Source organism: Peromyscus leucopus, chromosome 6 (assembly GCF_004664715.2).
Source record: "Peromyscus leucopus breed LL Stock chromosome 6, UCI_PerLeu_2.1, whole genome shotgun sequence".
In the NCBI taxonomy this organism is placed as follows: Eukaryota; Metazoa; Chordata; class Mammalia; order Rodentia; family Cricetidae; genus Peromyscus; species Peromyscus leucopus.
Window position 1 is genome coordinate 126087894 of NC_051068.1, and position 17478 is coordinate 126105371.

The 17478-nt window shown below is 44.2% G+C and overlaps 1 protein-coding gene across 3 annotated transcripts in view; it reads right to left on the minus strand.

Moving 5' to 3' along the window:
- The window catches only part of LOC114702493 (serine/threonine-protein kinase TNNI3K), a 273778-nt gene that overhangs the window by 41380 nt on the left and 214920 nt on the right, over positions 1-17478 (minus strand). For 2 of the 3 annotated variants that reach the window (XM_028882930.2, XM_028882931.2), the window contains exons 22-23: positions 10238-10297; positions 1971-2140 (exon numbers count right to left, since the gene is read on the minus strand). In XM_028882930.2, coding sequence (XP_028738763.1) covers positions 1971-2140; positions 10238-10297 — 230 coding nt within the window. Of the gene's footprint in view, positions 1-1402; positions 1663-1970; positions 2141-10237; positions 10298-17478 lie in introns of those variants that run through there. The other variant, XM_028882932.2, reaches the window with a different exon arrangement.

A 17478-nucleotide genomic window follows, 5' to 3' on the forward strand; every position in this document is an offset into this window, starting at 1 on the left:
CAAAGGCTTGAAGCATGCATACGAAGCGCCTGCTTTTGTTTGTAAGGAGAGCATGGCACAGTTACTGTGTTCTTATGTGCATCCGAGGAGGCTGAGACTCACAGAGCAGATCTGGTTATAATTGAGTCCACTGCCAAGTTTACCTAGAACCAGCCTACAGACACCTAAGCTTTAGAAGAGACTGCCAAGTTCACCCAGAACCACCCTATGGGCATCTGAGCTAGAAATGTCTAGGTATGGCTGTCGGTCCTGAATTTTGAGATGGACAGTTGCATAGACATCTTAAAGCAAAAGATGACTAACATAGCTCTCCTTGAATCCACAGTGAGGCTCAAAGTCAAGACACCTGCCTATAGGGAACTGAGCCATGTGAACAGGGGAGGTCACTAAGAGGAATACTGCTCAGTGTGTTTCCTCTGATGAAGTTTAGATAACCTAAAATTAACAATTTTAAAATGAGAATTTCAGTGGTATTTACTACATTAATACAGGTTTTTTTGTTTGTTTGTTTTTTGTTTTTCGAGACAGGGTTTCTCTGTGTAACTTTGTGCTTTTCCTGGATCTCACTCTATAGCCCAAGCTGACCTCGAACTCACAGAGATCCGCCTGGCTCTGCCTCCCGAGTACTGGGATTAAAGGCGTGTGCCACCACCGCCCAGCTAATACTGTTTTTATAAAGGGCACCTATAACTCTCAAATTTCATTGTCTAAAACAGAACTAATACCCATTAAGAAGTCCCTCCAAACTTCTCTCTCCTGTCAATTCTTGCCAACATCAATCTATTTTTGCTTTTTTCATAGATTTACTTGTTGATATATAATAGATAATTTCTTTCCTCAAATTTATATGCTGAAGCTCTAATATCTCATGTGGCTGTTTTGAAAATAGGGTCTCTGAGGAGGTAATTAAGATGAACCAGATCTGGGGGTGGAGTCTAGAGTCAGGAAAAGTGATGTTCTTTATAGAGGACCAGAACCCAATCATACTGGCTCTCTAGTATCAGATTTCCCACCTGCACATCTGTAAGGAACCATACCCAGCTATTGAAGTCATTCAGTAATCAAAAAGTGTGTGTGTGTGTGTGTGTGTGTGTGTGTGTCTAAGTTATTCACAAATCTATTCTATTTGGATCCTCATATTAGGGAAGTCATATAAAACAGGGACTCTGGCCGGGCGGTGGTGGCACACGCCTTTAATCCCAGTACTTGGGAGGCAGAGGCAGGTGGATCTTTGTGAGTTCGAGGCCAGCTTGGGCTACCAAGTGAGTCCCAGGAAAAGTGCAAAGCTACACAGAGCATCCCTGTCTTGAAAAACCAAAACCAAAACAAAAACAAAAACAAAAACAGGGACTCTGTAGATATGCTTTCAAGGTTTATCCATATTTATTTCTTTTTATGGCTGAATAGTGCTATACTGCATGGTGCCTCCCAAAAGGTTGTCTCTCCACCCTTAGGTGGACACTTGAGTTGTTTCCAATCTTTGGTTACTGTGAACAAGGTGGCTATAAACATTTGTGTACAAGGTTTGTTTGAACATCTGTTTCCAGTTTTGTGGGGTATATTCCAGGAATGGAATTGCAGAGCCGTGAAGGTTCGTGTGACTCTGGATGTCTGATGCTCCACAACCAAGACTGTTTCCAGGTTCATACATGGGAGTCCTTCCTTGAATTACACAAGACCACCCCAAAATAATTCAGTAATTTAGAACACTTGATCACTTTACAACAGACATGTCCCTTGATTCCAGAGCTCACTGGTATTACTGATACTTTACAGAAGAACCTGAACTAAAGAAGGATTAAAGTTTAAGTTTGTTTTCACCATGTAAGGAAAATGAAATCAAAACTCTCCTTCAATGTTTTCCAGAGGGCTATTCAGGCTCCTCTAGACAGCTATCATCCAGGTGACTTTCTTGATCAGGAATTGAAATCTGGATTCACGGTAAGACGCTTGATGACAATGTCACTTACCTTTGAGACCAAGCAGCATAGGACCTTGCATTTAGGGCATATTCCAACTCAAACCGGCTCCTTAAAGCTGCCACATGGCTCCGGCCAGGCCCTCCCCGGCCCACCAGGCAATCAGAGGAAGAGGAAGGCGACAGAGAACCACTGCTGTTACTTGAGGCAGGAGACATGAGCTGGATGGAGAAAGCATGAAAGGCTTTGTTTACTCACTCCACCAGGCACCTGTACCGGAACTTTCTATTTGAGGGCTTCTTCTAGTTGAATTTCATTCATCTACATTTGCTTCAACCTCTGGTGATAAGATCGGCTTAGCTTGATCTACTTTTTGATCCTTTCTATTTTGCTAGCTGGTATTATCCTTACTTCCATCTTCCCCAAAACATAGTAAGCCCAAATTAAATTTATAAAATGTTATTTAGATGATTATTATTTGATGACCCAAAGATTCACCATGTTCTTCACTGTAGTGATAAGATTCATGGTAGCACTCCTTTCAGGTGTAGCTAAATCTTCTCCCGTGATATTACATGGGTTCACACACTTAGTTATTGTGATAAAATACTCTGCCAAAAGCAACTTAAGGGAGGAAGTTTTTGTTTTAGCTCACAGTTCAAAGTATAGTCCATCTTGGGGAATTCGGGCAGCATGAGCTTAAAGCAGTTGTGAGATTGCACCCAGAATCAGGAAACAGTAATGATGCATTGTGGTGATATATTGTTTGTAATCTAGGAAATAAAGCTTGCCTGAAGATCAGAGGACAGAGCCAGCCACAGAGTTAGCCATAGACGTCAGGCAGTGGTGGCACACACCTTTAATCTTATCACTTGAGAGGCAGAGGCAGAGATCCGTCTGGATCTCTGTGAGTTCAAGGTCATGCTAGGCTACAAGAGAAACAGAGCTAGGCAGTGGTGGTACACATCTTTAACTCCAGCACTTGGAATCATGCACCTTTAATTCCAGCACTAGGGAGATTGAGACAGGAGGTGATAAGGCTGGGCAGAGAAAGGACTATAAGGTAGGAGGAGACAGGAACTTCTTTCTGGCTGAGGAGTTGATGAGGTAAGAGGTGGTGTCTGTGGCTTGCTCTGCGTCTCTGATCTCTCAGCTGTCACCCTGATATCTAGCTCTAGGTTTTTATTATAAGACCATTTAGGATTCGTGTAGCTAGAGTTTTCCTGCCTTGCCCACAGCCAGGACAAATCTTTCTCACCTGCCAATCCCACAGCCGCTCAGACCCAACCAAGTAAACACAGAGACTTATATTGCTTACAAACTGTATGGCCATGGCAGGCTTCTTGCTAACTGTTCTTATAGCTTAAATTAATCCATTTCCATAAATCTATACCTTGCCCCATCGCTCGTGGCTTACTGGCATCTTCACATGCTGCTTGTTCTGGCTGCGGCTGGACATGATTCTTTCTGCCTTCCTGTTCTTTCTTTTCTCCTCTCTGTTAGTCCCGCCTATGCTTCCTGCCCAGCCACCGGCCAATCAGTATTTTATTTATTGACTAATCAGAGTAATTTGACATACAGACCATCCCACAGCAGATTCGTGCAACAATGCACTCTGCTCGGCTCACTCTCTCCACTTTATGCCTTCTAGGATCTCAGTCCAGGGAATGGTTTCATCCACAATTAAAATGGGTTTTTCCCATATCAATTAACACAATCGAGGTGATCAAGACAATCCCACAGAGACATGCCCAGACATCCATTTCCCAAGTGACTTTAGATCCTATCAAGCTGACACCAGCAACCATCATACACACTTTTGTAAGAACACATCCATTTTGTAAGATGGAGCATGATTTGATATCTGGTAAATGGACTAATCTCGTTGCTGACTGGTGGTCCTTAGGATCTTTGAAAATAGCCCTTGGGCTCATGGTAATTCTCTCAACTTCTTGGTAAAAATTCCTGGTTCCTTCAAATGCTCTTCATAATATAGAATTTCAACTTCTTAAGCATTCCGAAGACTCCCTACCATAATGCAAGTGGCGATTTTCATTCTTCTTTAAAGACTGAGAGTTCAGTTGGGTCCTCTTTTGTTTGGTCATCTCAGAGTGGGGCAGTCAGATCTTTCGTTCTGCCACAAGTGAGCCTCCTCACACTGTAGCTGCCTCTGGGCTTGTTCTAGCACTAACACAGTGATCTGGAGGCCGTGCCCCCAGTCCATACTGTTGTTTCTACAGCTCTGGGAAGAACAGTATGTCATTCTTTTCAATTTTATTCTTGTTAGACATGTGTATTATTTCTTTTCCAAGATATTCTAGATTCTTGCCTTTGAATGTTTCCTAACCCTCTCAACATTGTCACATTTGCCAATGTGACCAGCAGGTCTCCTTTGACCCTGGTGTCAACCTGACTAAAAAATTAAATCCATAGTAGGGAGGATAGAGCCATATGGGATCCCACAAGCCTGGTTCATTAATCAGTGTTACCTGTCCAGTGAACTCTCTTTGTGTAAGGTGCTTATCTTTTCTGCTAGGGGAGAGTGCCCCTGAAGTCCTGGTCAATGTGACTAAACAAGCTTGTTTTCCAGATCCTTTCATTGCCCCTGTTTGGGAGTGTCTTATTTAGGGTTTTGATTGCTGTAAGGTAACATCATGATCAAAAAGAAAGTTGGGGAGGAAAGGGTTTATTTGCTTTACACTTCTATATTGTTGTCCATCATTGTTGCTGGCTCCTAGCTGGGGTCCTGCTGTCTCTGATCCAGGGACAAGCTCTCATTTATTAAAGGGCTGAGGTTTATATATGTGGAGTTGTGGCAGGCTCTGCTTGCTGTGGGATGGTCTGCATGTCAAATTACTCTGATTGTTCAATAAATAAAACACTGATTGGCCAGTGGCCAGGCAGGAAGTATAGGTGGGACTAACAGAGAGGAGAAAAGAAAGAACAGGAAGGCAGAAAGAATCATGTCCAGCCGTAGCCAGAACAAGCAGCATGTGAAGATGCCAGTAAGCCACGAGCGATGGGGCAAGGTATAGATTTATGGAAATGGATTCAATTTAAGGTATAAGAACAGTTAGCAAGAAGCCTGCCACGGCCATACAGTCTGTAAGCAATATAAGTCTCTGTGTTTACTTGGTTGGGTCTGAGCGGCTGTGGGACTGGCGGGTGACAGAGATTTGTCCTGACTGTGGGAAGGCAGGAAAACTCTAGCTACATCTGCTCCTAGTGACTGTGGCATTTCTAGGTTGGTTCTGGGGCTACACATCCTCAACATCCAGTTTGGATTTTATGGGTCAGGTTTTCCTCTGGCCAGAGTGCTCGCTGCTCATGTCACGGCTGTTTGTTTGCTTGAGGCGGGGCCCAGTGCTTTCAGCCTTACCCACCTTATATCACCCTTTTTATTTTATTTTGTGGCTACTAGTCGGCCTTACTCATCTCACATCACTGAAGGAAGTCAGGACAGGAACTCAAACAGGGCAGAAACCTGGAAGCAGGAGCTGATGCAGAGGCCATGGATGGGTACTGCTTACTGGCTTGCTACTCTCATAGAACCTAGGACCACCAGGCCAGGGATAGAACCATCCACCATAGGCTGGGCCCTCTCCCATCAATCACTGATTAAGAAAATGCCTTATAGCTGGATCTTAGGGAGGCAGTTTTCTCAGTTTAACTTCCTTTCAGATAACTCTAGTTTGTGTGTCAAGTTGACATAAGAGGAGCCAGCACATGGGGTAATTCCTACTCCCATCTATAATCCTAGGCTAGGAACAACCTTGTCTGGTTGAACTCCAAGATTCACATAAAGGGTACTTGGAGCTCAGACCCTGAAGGTGTCTTGTAACAGCCAAGTCCATCTAGAAGACGCTCTTGTCAGTAAGAGTCCTGCAACACAGGCACTACTCTCCCCATATCCATGACTTTCTGTGTGTCAGGAGAAGGACGCCTCCCTCTCAGTGAAAGCCTTCCTTTCCAGCAGTTTCTGTGAAGAATGAGAGAGAATGATGAGTGCCTGCCATCCTGGAAGTATTTCCCAATAGACCACACTCCAGGGGCTCTGAGCTGAGATGTATTTTAAGGAAGAAAATGTTTCTTGTGCTCGTCTTGATTTTGCTGTGCTGGCACAGGCAGACATGTCTAATTGTTTCAGACCCTCTGCCTTCATGTGCATGGACCACAGTCCTGTGTACAGTCCTCTCCTCCTATGTGCACACATGAACCACAGTCCTGTGTACAGTCCTCTCCTCCTATGTGCACAGACCACAGTCCTGTGTACAGTCCTCTCCTCCTATGTGCACACATGAACCACAGTCCTGTGTACAGTCCTCTCCTCCTATGTGCACACATGAACCACAGTCCTGTGTACAGTCCTCTCCTCCTCCTATGTGCACAGACCACAGTCCTGTGTACAGTCCTCTCCTCCTCCTGTGCACAGACCACAGTCCTGTGTACAGTCCTCTCCTCCTCCTATGTGCACAGACCACAGTCCTGTGTACAGTCCTCTCCTCCTCCTATGTGCACAGACCACAGTCCTGTGTACAGTCCTCTCCTCCTATGTGCACAGACCACAGTCCTGTGTACAGTCCTCTCCTCCTATGTGCACAGACCACAGTCCTGTGTACAGTCCTCTCCTCCTCCTGTGCACACAGACCACAGTCCTGTGTACAGTCCTCTCCTCCTTCTATGTGCACAGACCACAGTCCTGTGTACAGTCCTCTCCTCCTACTATGTGCACAGACCACAGTCCTGTGTACAGTCCTCTCCTCCTATGCACAGACCACAGTCCTGTGTATAGTCCTCTCCTCCTATGTGCACAGACCACAGTCCTGTGTACAGTCCTCTCCTCCTCCTATGTGCACAGACCACAGTCCTGTGTACAGTCCTCTCCTCCTATGTGCATGGACCACAGTCCTGTGTACAGTCCTCTCCTCCTACTATGTGCACAGACCACAGTCCTGTGTACAGTCCTCTCCTCCTATGCACAGACCACAGTCCTGTGTATAGTCCTCTCCTCCTATGTGCACAGACCACAGTCCTGTGTACAGTCCTCTCCTCCTCCTATGTGCACAGACCACAGTCCTGTGTACAGTCCTCTCCTCCTCCTGTGCACAGACCACAGTCCTGTGTACAGTCCTCTCCTCCTCCTATGTGCACAGACCACAGTCCTGTGTACAGTCCTCTCCTCCTCCTGTGCACACAGACCACAGTCCTGTGTACAGTCCTCTCCTCCTATGTGCACACAGACCACAGTCCTGTGTATAGTCCTCTCCTCCTCCTATGTGCACAGACCACAGTCCTGTGTACAGTCCTCTCCTCCTATGTGCACAGACCACAGTCCTGTGTACAGTCCTCTCCTCCTATGTGCATGGACCACAGTCCTGTGTACAGTCCTCTCCTCCTACTATGTGCACAGACCACAGTCCTGTGTACAGTCCTCTCCTCCTATGCACAGACCACAGTCCTGTGTATAGTCCTCTCCTCCTATGTGCACACAGACCACAGTCCTGTGTACAGTCCTCTCCTCCTCCTATGTGCACAGACCACAGTCCTGTGTACAGTCCTCTCCTCCTCCTATGTGCATGGACCACAGTCCTGTGTACAGTCCTCTCCTCCTCCTATGTGCACAGACCACAGTCCTGTGTACATCCTCTCCTCCTATGTGCACAGACCACAGTCCTGTGTACAGTCTCTCCTCCTCCTATGTGCACAGACCACAGTCCTGTGTACAGTCCTCTCCTCCTCCTATGTGCACAGACCACAGTCCTGTGTACAGTCCTCTCCTCCTCCTATGCACAGACCACAGTCCTGTGTACAGTCCTCTCCTCCTATGTGCACAGACCACAGTCCTGTGTACAGTCCTCTCATGCTCCTATGTGCATGGACCACAGTCCTGTGTACAGTCCTCTCCTCCTCCTATGCACAGACCACAGTCCTGTGTACAGTCCTCTCCTCCTCCTATGTGCACAGACCACAGTCCTGTGTACAGTCCTCTCCTCCTATGTGCACAGACCACAGTCCTGTGTACAGTCCTCTCCTCCTATGTGCACAGACCACAGTCCTGTGTACAGTCCTCTCCTCCTATATGCACAGACCACAGTCCTGTGTACAGTCCTCTCCTCCTATGTGCACAGACCACAGTCCTGTGTACAGTCCTCTCCTCCTCCTATGTGCACAGACCACAGTCCTGTGTACAGTCCTCTCCTCCTCCTATGTGCACAGACCATAGTCCTGTAGTCCTGTGTACAGTCCTTTCCTCCTATGCATTTGAAATATACTATTTTTGAATAGGTGCTTCCATTTTAGCTCTTTTGCCCATTTTTAAATGCTATTTCATGACCAGGTGTACAGCAAGTTAAGGCAATTATAGAGAAAATTAACGCAAACAGCTCCTTGATATGAAGGGAATTTTTTCCATTATTAGCCTGATCACCAGGATCTATCACTCTATGTCCTGTTAAGGTCATGGCATCCAGCAGATTTGTGCACTGTGTGAGATACTGTTTCCTTCCTCACTGAACACAAATGGACAATGGCATAGACTTCTAGCTGGCTCATCACTTGTGTAGAAATTTGTAGAAAAAAATACTAAATATTTACCTTCCAATATGTTTGTTATATTTATAATTTTAAAGATTTGTTTTATTTATTTGCCTCTGTGGTCTGTGGCGTGCGTGCGTGTGCATGTGTGTGTGTGTGTGTGTGTGTGTGTGTGTGTGTGTGTGTTCAAGTGTGCCCATAGAGGCCAAAAAATTTGTACCTTGTAGCTGGAGTTACAGAAAGTTGCAGGCTGCCTGATGTAGGTGCCGGGATCTAGATTCTGGTCCTCTGACAGAGCAGGAAGCACTCTTAGCCACCGAACTGTCTCTCTAGCCCCCACTCTTTCATTTTTTAAAAATATATCTAATTTTAAACTCAGCATGGCTGTGACCATTCTCTGGCCTGCTTATTTTCAGAAACACTAAAATTTGATAAGAATTTGCCTCTTGCCTGGAAGCAGCAGCAGAGACTGTTCTTTGTCAGCAGGTTACGGACCAATGGGCTACACAGTTGCTTTCTTTAAGCACCAGTTCCCTCTGCTCCCCGACAGCCTTTGCCTCCTCTCTAGCAGGGATGAGGTGTTACAGAGAGAGTCTGATGCCATTCCCTTTGTCTACCAGACCCTTGAGGCACTGGGCCCCAAGAAACTTACTCAGGAATCTCACGCCCTGAGGAAAAAATTCTGAAGCCTGGGACCAGCCAAGGGGGTTCTTGGATCCCAAAAGAAGGAAAGAGAGTTCAATACAATTCTGACAAGTTGTAAGATTGCTTTGTAGGACTACCACTGACTAGCTCTTACATTTAAACTCAGCCCATTTCTGTTAATCTCTATGTTGCCATGTGTTCCATGGCTTTACCTATGTGCCATTACATGCTGCTCCCTGGACTAGATAGTTATAATTATAGTTTTCCTTGGTTATGATAAAAGGTAAATTAGATATAAAACTTGAGACTCACAAATATAGGATAGATAGAATGTTTTCTTTAATTTTGCCAAATTAAAGATTATGATTGTAATTCTTGCTTGATAACACTTCTATTGGATGTAATTTTACTATGTTAAAGTTGAAATCTTCCTTTTTGATTAGTCAGAAAAGGGGAAGTGCTGTGGGATGTTCTGTATGCTGTGAATGTGTGTTGCTCTGATTGGTTGATAAATAAAATGCTGATTGGCCAATGGTAAGGCAGGAAGTATAGGCAGGATAAGCAGACAAGGAGAATTCTGGGAAGAGGAAGGATGAGTCAGGAGACACCAGCCCGCCATCCAGGGAGCAGCATGTAATGGCACACAGGTAAAGCCACAAAAAATATGGTGACATATAGATGAACAGAAATGGGCTGAGTACAAACGTAAGAGCTAGTCAGTGGTAGGCCTGAACTAATGGCCAAGGAGTTTTAATTGAAAAGAAAAAAAGATTGCTTTGTAGGAGATTTGAGTTTAGACAGTGGTGGTGGTTGGGACCACACCTTGTCCCGGGTTGGTTAGTTAGAAACACTTCCTGTCCTGCGGTTAGACCTGAGCTTCATGTTAGGAGCACCAGAAGAACAACCAGGGTGAAGGTGTCCCCGACCTCCTTCTCCCACGTGAACCACGGTGGGCAGCTCACCTCTTATGCTTTCATTTGGTACGTGGTGGCTGTTAGCACCCCTGCGATGCAGCCGTGGTTGGCTGTTAGCGCCCCTGCGATGCAGCCGTGGGTGGCTGTTAGCGCCCCTGCGATGCAGCTCTGGCCTGATGATGTTCCGGGCGTTTTTTAAAACAGTTCAGCAGGTCAAATTCTTACCTCCACATTGCACAGACACTCCTCCAGCTTCCTCACGACTTCAGAAAACTCGGGTCTTCCCTGTAAAACAAGAAAAGACCATTTTTCTCCCTGAAGAACAAAATAAAGGAAACTCTTCAGGTTTGAAAATTGAGTATTTGCATTTGTAAAGAATGAGATTAGCAATAAAGTATATTTTTATTTAAAATGTACTTGTATTGAAGGGCTAATTGAATGCACATTTACTGTTCGTGGAGGGATGTTGAGTCTTTCTGTGATAAGAGTTTCAAGTCAGAATTTGGAACTACGTTCAGATAATGAAATAGTGGAAAATCTTTAATTAGCTCTGCATGTTTTTAAATGGCAGGGTTTCTTCTTCAAAATGAAAGAATAAATGTGAATGCTGAAAACTATTAACTGTCTTGACGCCTTACAATGTGCTGTCCACATCCCCAGGGAAAGAATCCCTGGCTCTCATTTTGTAATTAGCTTCTGGGCAGGCATCTCAGATTTACAACTAAGGCCAAGGTAGGAAACTCGCGACTATGCCCTACTTTTGAGTTTAGGCTTTTAGCTTCAAAAACTGCCATCGAAGATATTGGCTATTATGAACTTCAAAGTCATATAAGTTTAGCTAAGTGGTTATTGTGTCTTTTTATATTTCAAGCCTTGTTCAAGTTGTAAGGGATATAAAAATGAATGAGGACCTACAGGAAAAATTCTTGAAATCTTGGGAAATGTTGGTTTCTTTTAAAGAAATAATGTTTCCTTGTGTGGGATACTAAGGGCTGTGCACCCCACCACCTCTCCCTTTATGAGAGTTTCACTGCCAGGAGGGGAGAGGTCGATTGAATGTGCAGACTCAGCAGCCGGCTAATTTAGAATCTTAGCAGAACAATTTCCCCCTCTCTATCCATCCCTCCCCCAGGACACTGTGTGCTCCAGAGCCCTCACTAGTGGGGGCTGCTCTGTAGAGCTGTTCTACTCTTCTGAGTTGCGGGATGGTGGCAGGGTGGCTGACCAGCTGTGTCTTCTTGCTGCTCTTTCTACATTGTATCGACTTCTCCCTTCAGTGCATCATACTATCATCCCTTCCACATAGTCAGTCTCCTTTCTTTGAAGTTTTAAGGACTGGTTTACAGTCAGGCTCTGTACTCTCTGTACCCTTAAGTGTACATGCAGAAAGTCCTCAGCACCCAGGCCTTCCCCAGTGACAATTCATGTGGTCGCTCACTCTGGGGTCCTATCTGAGTCCGATAAAAAGTGCTACGGGTTCTTCCCTGCTTTCCACTCTCCTCCATCATTACACAGTCTATGCTCCTTCCCTTCCTTTGTGTGCTTCAGAATTTTAGTTGTAGAACATTAATTCCAACACTCTTGGACACTGGTTCCCCAAAGTCATCCTATCAGTAAAAAGAAAACCTTTTTATTGGGCCACATTTGAATTGGTCCTCAGACCCCATACCATCCATCTAATTCACCCTCTGCTGTATGCTCGTCTTACCTACTTCGTACATCCCTCTTGTCGTCTTGTATTTCACCATAGTCATTAGTCATTAGTTATTAGTCCCATCTACAAAGCCCCAACTCCCTTATTCTTTCTTGTCTTTGAATTCCCTTAAAAAATTATGCCAACCTTACTTAAATCTATACTGACTAGTCTTAACATCATCACACTTTAACCCCAGCTGGCCTCTGACACAGCCGAGCGAGCCTCATCCTCACTTCTGTCCTATGCTCTGTCACATCTTGCAAACTCTTCCTAACTCTCTAGCTCCCAGGATGGCATCTCCCTCCCACCTGTTTTGGCTACACACAGCCTCCTTCCCCTTTTGTTTCCAAGGAGAGATGGACTTGCCTACTTTTAACTGTAACTAACTTTTTCATTTGTGTGCTCTCCCAGGAATTCTCCCCACTGTTTGTTTTACCTGACGGTGTTCTGCCCGTATTGTTCATCCCTACCCTCCTACAGATGTAGGGTGTTTTCTCCCATTTAAAAATAAGCAACAAAATAAGAATCACATGTGGACTCTTTCAAGGATCCACTCCATTTTATCTGCTCACTGTAGCAGTTCTTTCTCATTGGGATACCCAGCCTGCAAATAATGACACGGAGACTTCTTATTAATTATGAAAGCTTGGCCTTTAGCTTAGGCTTATCCCCAACTAGCTCTTACAACTTAAATTAACTTGCTTCTATAATCTACGTTCTACCATGTGGCTTTTTACCTCTTCTCCATCTCTCTATGCCCCACTTGTTCTGCATCTCCTGGAGCCTCCTGCATGTCTAGATTCTTCTTCCCAGTTTCTCTCTCCCTGCCTGGAAGTCCCACCTAGACCTCCTGCTTAGCTATTGGCCATTCAGATCTTCATTACAGCAACCACAGCAATACATCTTCATGCAGTGTACAAATATTCCACAACAGCTCACTTACCTGCAAGATGCCCTAAGAAGTGTTTTATCCTGCTGTCTTTAAACACCCCACACCTTCACTCCATCATGCTTTCTCCTCAACACCTTACTAGAATTGTTCTTGGGAGAACAAACACTTGCTTTTTGCTAAAATCAATGGTAAGTTTCAACATTCACCTTACTTGTTATAGCATTAAATATATTCCTTTGTCCCTAAAATATATCTTTTCAGTTGACTTTGAAGCCATTGTCTCAGGATTTGGTACCTTCGTTCTCTTCTTTTTCTCAAAATTTTGAATTTCCCCAGGACAATTCTAATTTGAGTCAGTTTTTTGATGAATTGGCAGCCTCATGTCTGTGAAGAACAACTCCAGGTTTCCTACCTCTAGATACTACACATAGAGTTGAGTGCCCTCAATCTTTCCCATTTCAGTCAATGACAACTGTGTCTACCTACTGAGACCCTAAAGCAGAGAATGGTCTGTGACTTCTGTCTTTACTGTGTCTGCATCCAGTACACTGTGAAATTATACAGTTTCTCCTTCAATGTTTATCCCAGACCTCCATGATCAAGTAGCTTATGCTAGATAAACCTGCCTACGGATAAACACTGTAAGCCCTAGAAAAATGTGAAGAAGATCCCAGAGCATGGGCAAACCAGGTAGGACCTAAAGGAGGTTGTCACTCAGCGGGGAGGAAGGACACAAAGAAAGTCATATGCTTTTGTTCTTTTAGTCATAGCATTTGCTCTGAGGGTAGATACCTATCACAGGAATTTAAACTCCTATAGTTTGTTTGAGTAATCAGAGGGCAAAATTCAGATCCGTCATAATACAATGTCCATTGCAATATAACAAATGGTTCTGTGAGTCTTTAGCAAAACGTATGGTTTTATTGTTGTTTTTACCTTGTTTCTATGGGTCATAAGCACAGCACAGTTTAGCTTGGTCCTTTCCTCAGAGTCTTATCATACTGAAATCAAGGTGCCAGATGCCAATGAGACTCTTATTTGAGGTACAGTGGTTACTCCCAAGACCATTGGTGGTTGGTAGAATGCATTTTGCTGTGCTTGTGTGACTCATGTCCTTGCTTTCATAATATATTATTCAGGAATGGCCCTAAACTTTCAGAGGATGCCCACAGCTACCTGACATGGGTAGTTCACAAGACAGATGCTTGGGTTTCTCCTGGCCAGCATGGGCTCATGTCCCTGAGTGAATCCTCTGACCTGCTATAAATAATCACTGCACCCGAGTGGGTCGTCCCCACAGGACATTCCTCTAGCATATGACAGAAGAGAATCATAGATGTAACACCTCATCTCCACATGTTCTGTCCACTCTCCTGGAGAGGGGTCATGTATATGTATATAATAGATGAGAATCTAATGGGTCATTTTAGAATCCTGCCTATCACAAGCAGGTAGTAGAGATCAAAGGGATCCTGTGTGAACTACCTAAACCTCTGTATAAGCCCTGAACTACACACATGGGCAATACTCTGTTGCCTAGTAAGGCCACAGAAATGAGCTGGGGTCACATTTATAGCTCACAAGGTCTAATTCTGGATATTTTCTCACTGTACAATTGTTTGACATTTATGTTCAGCCCGGAGAAAACTGCCACACTCTGCAGATCCAACTAATAAACTACATCCCTCTGGTGTCCAAGTGATTCCACAAAATAGCTTCCCATCTTTTACTAGATTTGTCTCAGTTTTCCTTAGAACTAGGTGAATTCACGTCAATACCACTAGCCACAAGGTATTTTGAAAGTGAGTAATGTTGTATTTATTCTTGCAGATTTAGCATTGTCTACCAGATTGATTTGAGTTTACTTTTGTTAAGTCAAATTATATCATTAAAATCACAAATTCATCTTCAACCTACCTACCTCTCTACTGTCAAAGCCACATCCGATCCTGCTGACATCATCACAATCGTCAGCTATTACTGCAGCTTCTCCACGTGTTTAGAGTATGATCCAGACGTAGTCAAGGTAATCACTTAAGCATGCACCTCAGATCAAGCACTACTTCCCACAAAGCCTGTAATCACATCCCATTTCATTTGCATAAGTGAAACACAAAGTCCCTGTTTTCTTCTCTAAGGCACCCAGCAACCTGTCATGTGATCTCTGACTGACCCTTCCTCTAGCATATTCCCATCAGGCCACACTAAACGTGTGTGGGGCTCATCACATCCATCCAAAGCATTTGATCTGTGTGGTCTACCACACCCCTTGTGTGTAGCTCAGTCCTCCCTCAGGTGGATGTGGTTCACTATACCCCTCATGTGAGGTCACTCTGCCATAATGTGTGGTCTACCACATCCTCACGTGAAATCTACTGCCTCTCATCCACATGAAACACCTGTTTTCATGTACTTGTTTGTTGCATTCGTCATTGCATAAGATGCACACCCAATGAGCCAGGGCTCCACCTACATCTCCATCTACAAAATATAAGGGCCATGATCAGGGCCTTGGATCTGAAAAATTTACTAAAACTCTTATTGAAACAGTAACTGGATTAATAACTCCCACTCCACCCCCACATGGGGTCCACTCCACCCTCATGTGAAGTCTACCACACCCCTCATGTACAGCCGACCACATCCCTCAGACGGGGTCCATTCCCCCCTCATGTAAAGTTCACTGCACCCTTCTTGTGGGATCTACCCTACCCTTCACATGAGGCCCACCACACCCAATATGTGGAGTCTCCCCCACCACTGGGGAGTTGGCACTTGTTTTTCTCCCCAGCAGGATTTCCTTTGCTTTCCGTAGGTTATGTTTAACTGTCACTTTACCCAAGAATTCTTCCTTGTCTGCCTACTGAGAGCCCCGGGGCCCAGTCTTTGCTGTTGCTTTTATTCCAGGGCATCATTTATCATCAGGTGACCTGAGACCTGTTTTCACATCACTTGTTTGCTGCTTATGGCACACCATGGGATGCACACCCAAATGAGCAAGGGCTCCACCTCATCCCCATTCCCAGAGAATAGGGGCCATCATCTGGGCCTTGAATCTGAAATATTTGCCAAAATTCTTACTGAGCCAGTGATTGAGTTAATAATTTTATATTTTATTTTGTTCTCAAACTGCTACACATTTAAGACCTTCATTTCAGTCTGCTGCTTCTTTTTTTTTCCAGCAAGAAATTCCTTTTAAGTGGCCCATTTGAAGGGTGATAGTGTTTCACTGGGAAAACTTGCAAAGGCAGCATCAGGACAAGCTTGAACATTTACTGTACTTAGAGCACATTATCCAACTCTGTACGGTTGGTAGATTTTCTGTTGTTCTTGTTGTTGTTGTTTTTTATTGAATACAGGAAAAGCAGAAAGTATGAAAAATGAAGTAATTTATGAATGGTACCACCACTGGCCAGGAAATCAACTGAATTCAATGCTGGACAGAGCTATGGTCTTGATCTCCCTCCACTCACGCTCCTTGAATGGGGCATCTAGGTCTGTAGGGGACCAGATGGTTCCCCTGCAGGTGTGTAAGGCCAAGAGCCTGAGACACTTCGGCATCGTGGACAACATCAGACCCAGCTTATAAACCTTGGGGTCACTCCTATCTGTGTGACTCTGACTGCTTGTTAACCACATTCAATTTCCATTTCTTTACCTCAAAGAAGATGCAGAATTAAGATAAATAAGAAATAAGATGATATTCTGGGCAAAGTACTGCAAAGTCTAAAGTGTTCTGCCAAGAGCCTATGTTGTTTAGTTCTCTGCATTTATGATCAAATGTGTTAATAGTTCACTGTTAACTCAAATCATGGTTGTAGCTTTCTACTTTGCAAGGACACCATGGTGCTCTTTCAGAAGCAGTCACCACCAAAAAGCTGAAATCTAGGTGGTAGACACCAACATTCTTGTGGACACCACGTTCTGATGGGTCTTGCACTATGCTCTCTTCTCAGGCGGATGGCTCCTCCCCCTTGCCTTCATGTTGCGGGTGACAGTAGCCTGCCCTGAGTCCTGTCTGGTGTGCACCCAAGATGTAACCCTGTGTCAACAGCTAACCTACATAATAGGTAATAAGCTCATAGCTCTACACAGCAGTGAATGGTGTAGCCAATGGACTTCTTGCTATGCCTGTACCTGTACTACGCTGTACTGACTACTCTGAGGTCATCCAGAAAGAGGCACCCTCCAAAGGAGCAGGCCTTACATCACTAGGGGACTTGTACCTTTACTTTATTTTCTGTCCCTAGTGGTTGCAACCAATAAGACATTAGTACATTCCAGATCAACTGAGATTTTTTATGATAAAAGGATATTTGTACCTCATAAAGCTACATACTTAAAAGGAAAAGAAGAATTTAGATTATGGATACAGCTTTTGTCCATACTTTGTGTAGATTTGAACCTTACCATCAAATGAAGGAAATGTAAACAATTCTGAATACTGAACGGCAATTGTTCAACATTCATAAGGTTAACCAATGTACCAGCAAAACCGATTATTATCAAAGCCCATCTCATTTTGAAAGTCTGGTCTCTCTCTTTCTCTCTCTCTTTTTTATCAGTCGTAAATGAGCTGTAGAAATGCTAACAAGAAGTGCTGCCTGTATTCATTACATACTGCTTGCTTAAGTCAACAATTTAATAAGACACCTTATTAACAAATTTGAGGAGAATATGATTTACATCCTGATATTCATGGAAGGGATAAACAGGCTATAAGCTCTGTCAGTGGAAAATTTTCAAAAATGAGACCAAGTGAAGGCAGAGAATTTCATCCATTTCTAAAATCCCAGGACTGTCTGGGAATTTGGAGGTAGACCCTCTCATCTTGTCTGAAAGGGGGGAGTTTCCTGTTGTGGGTATCTGCACTGCTCC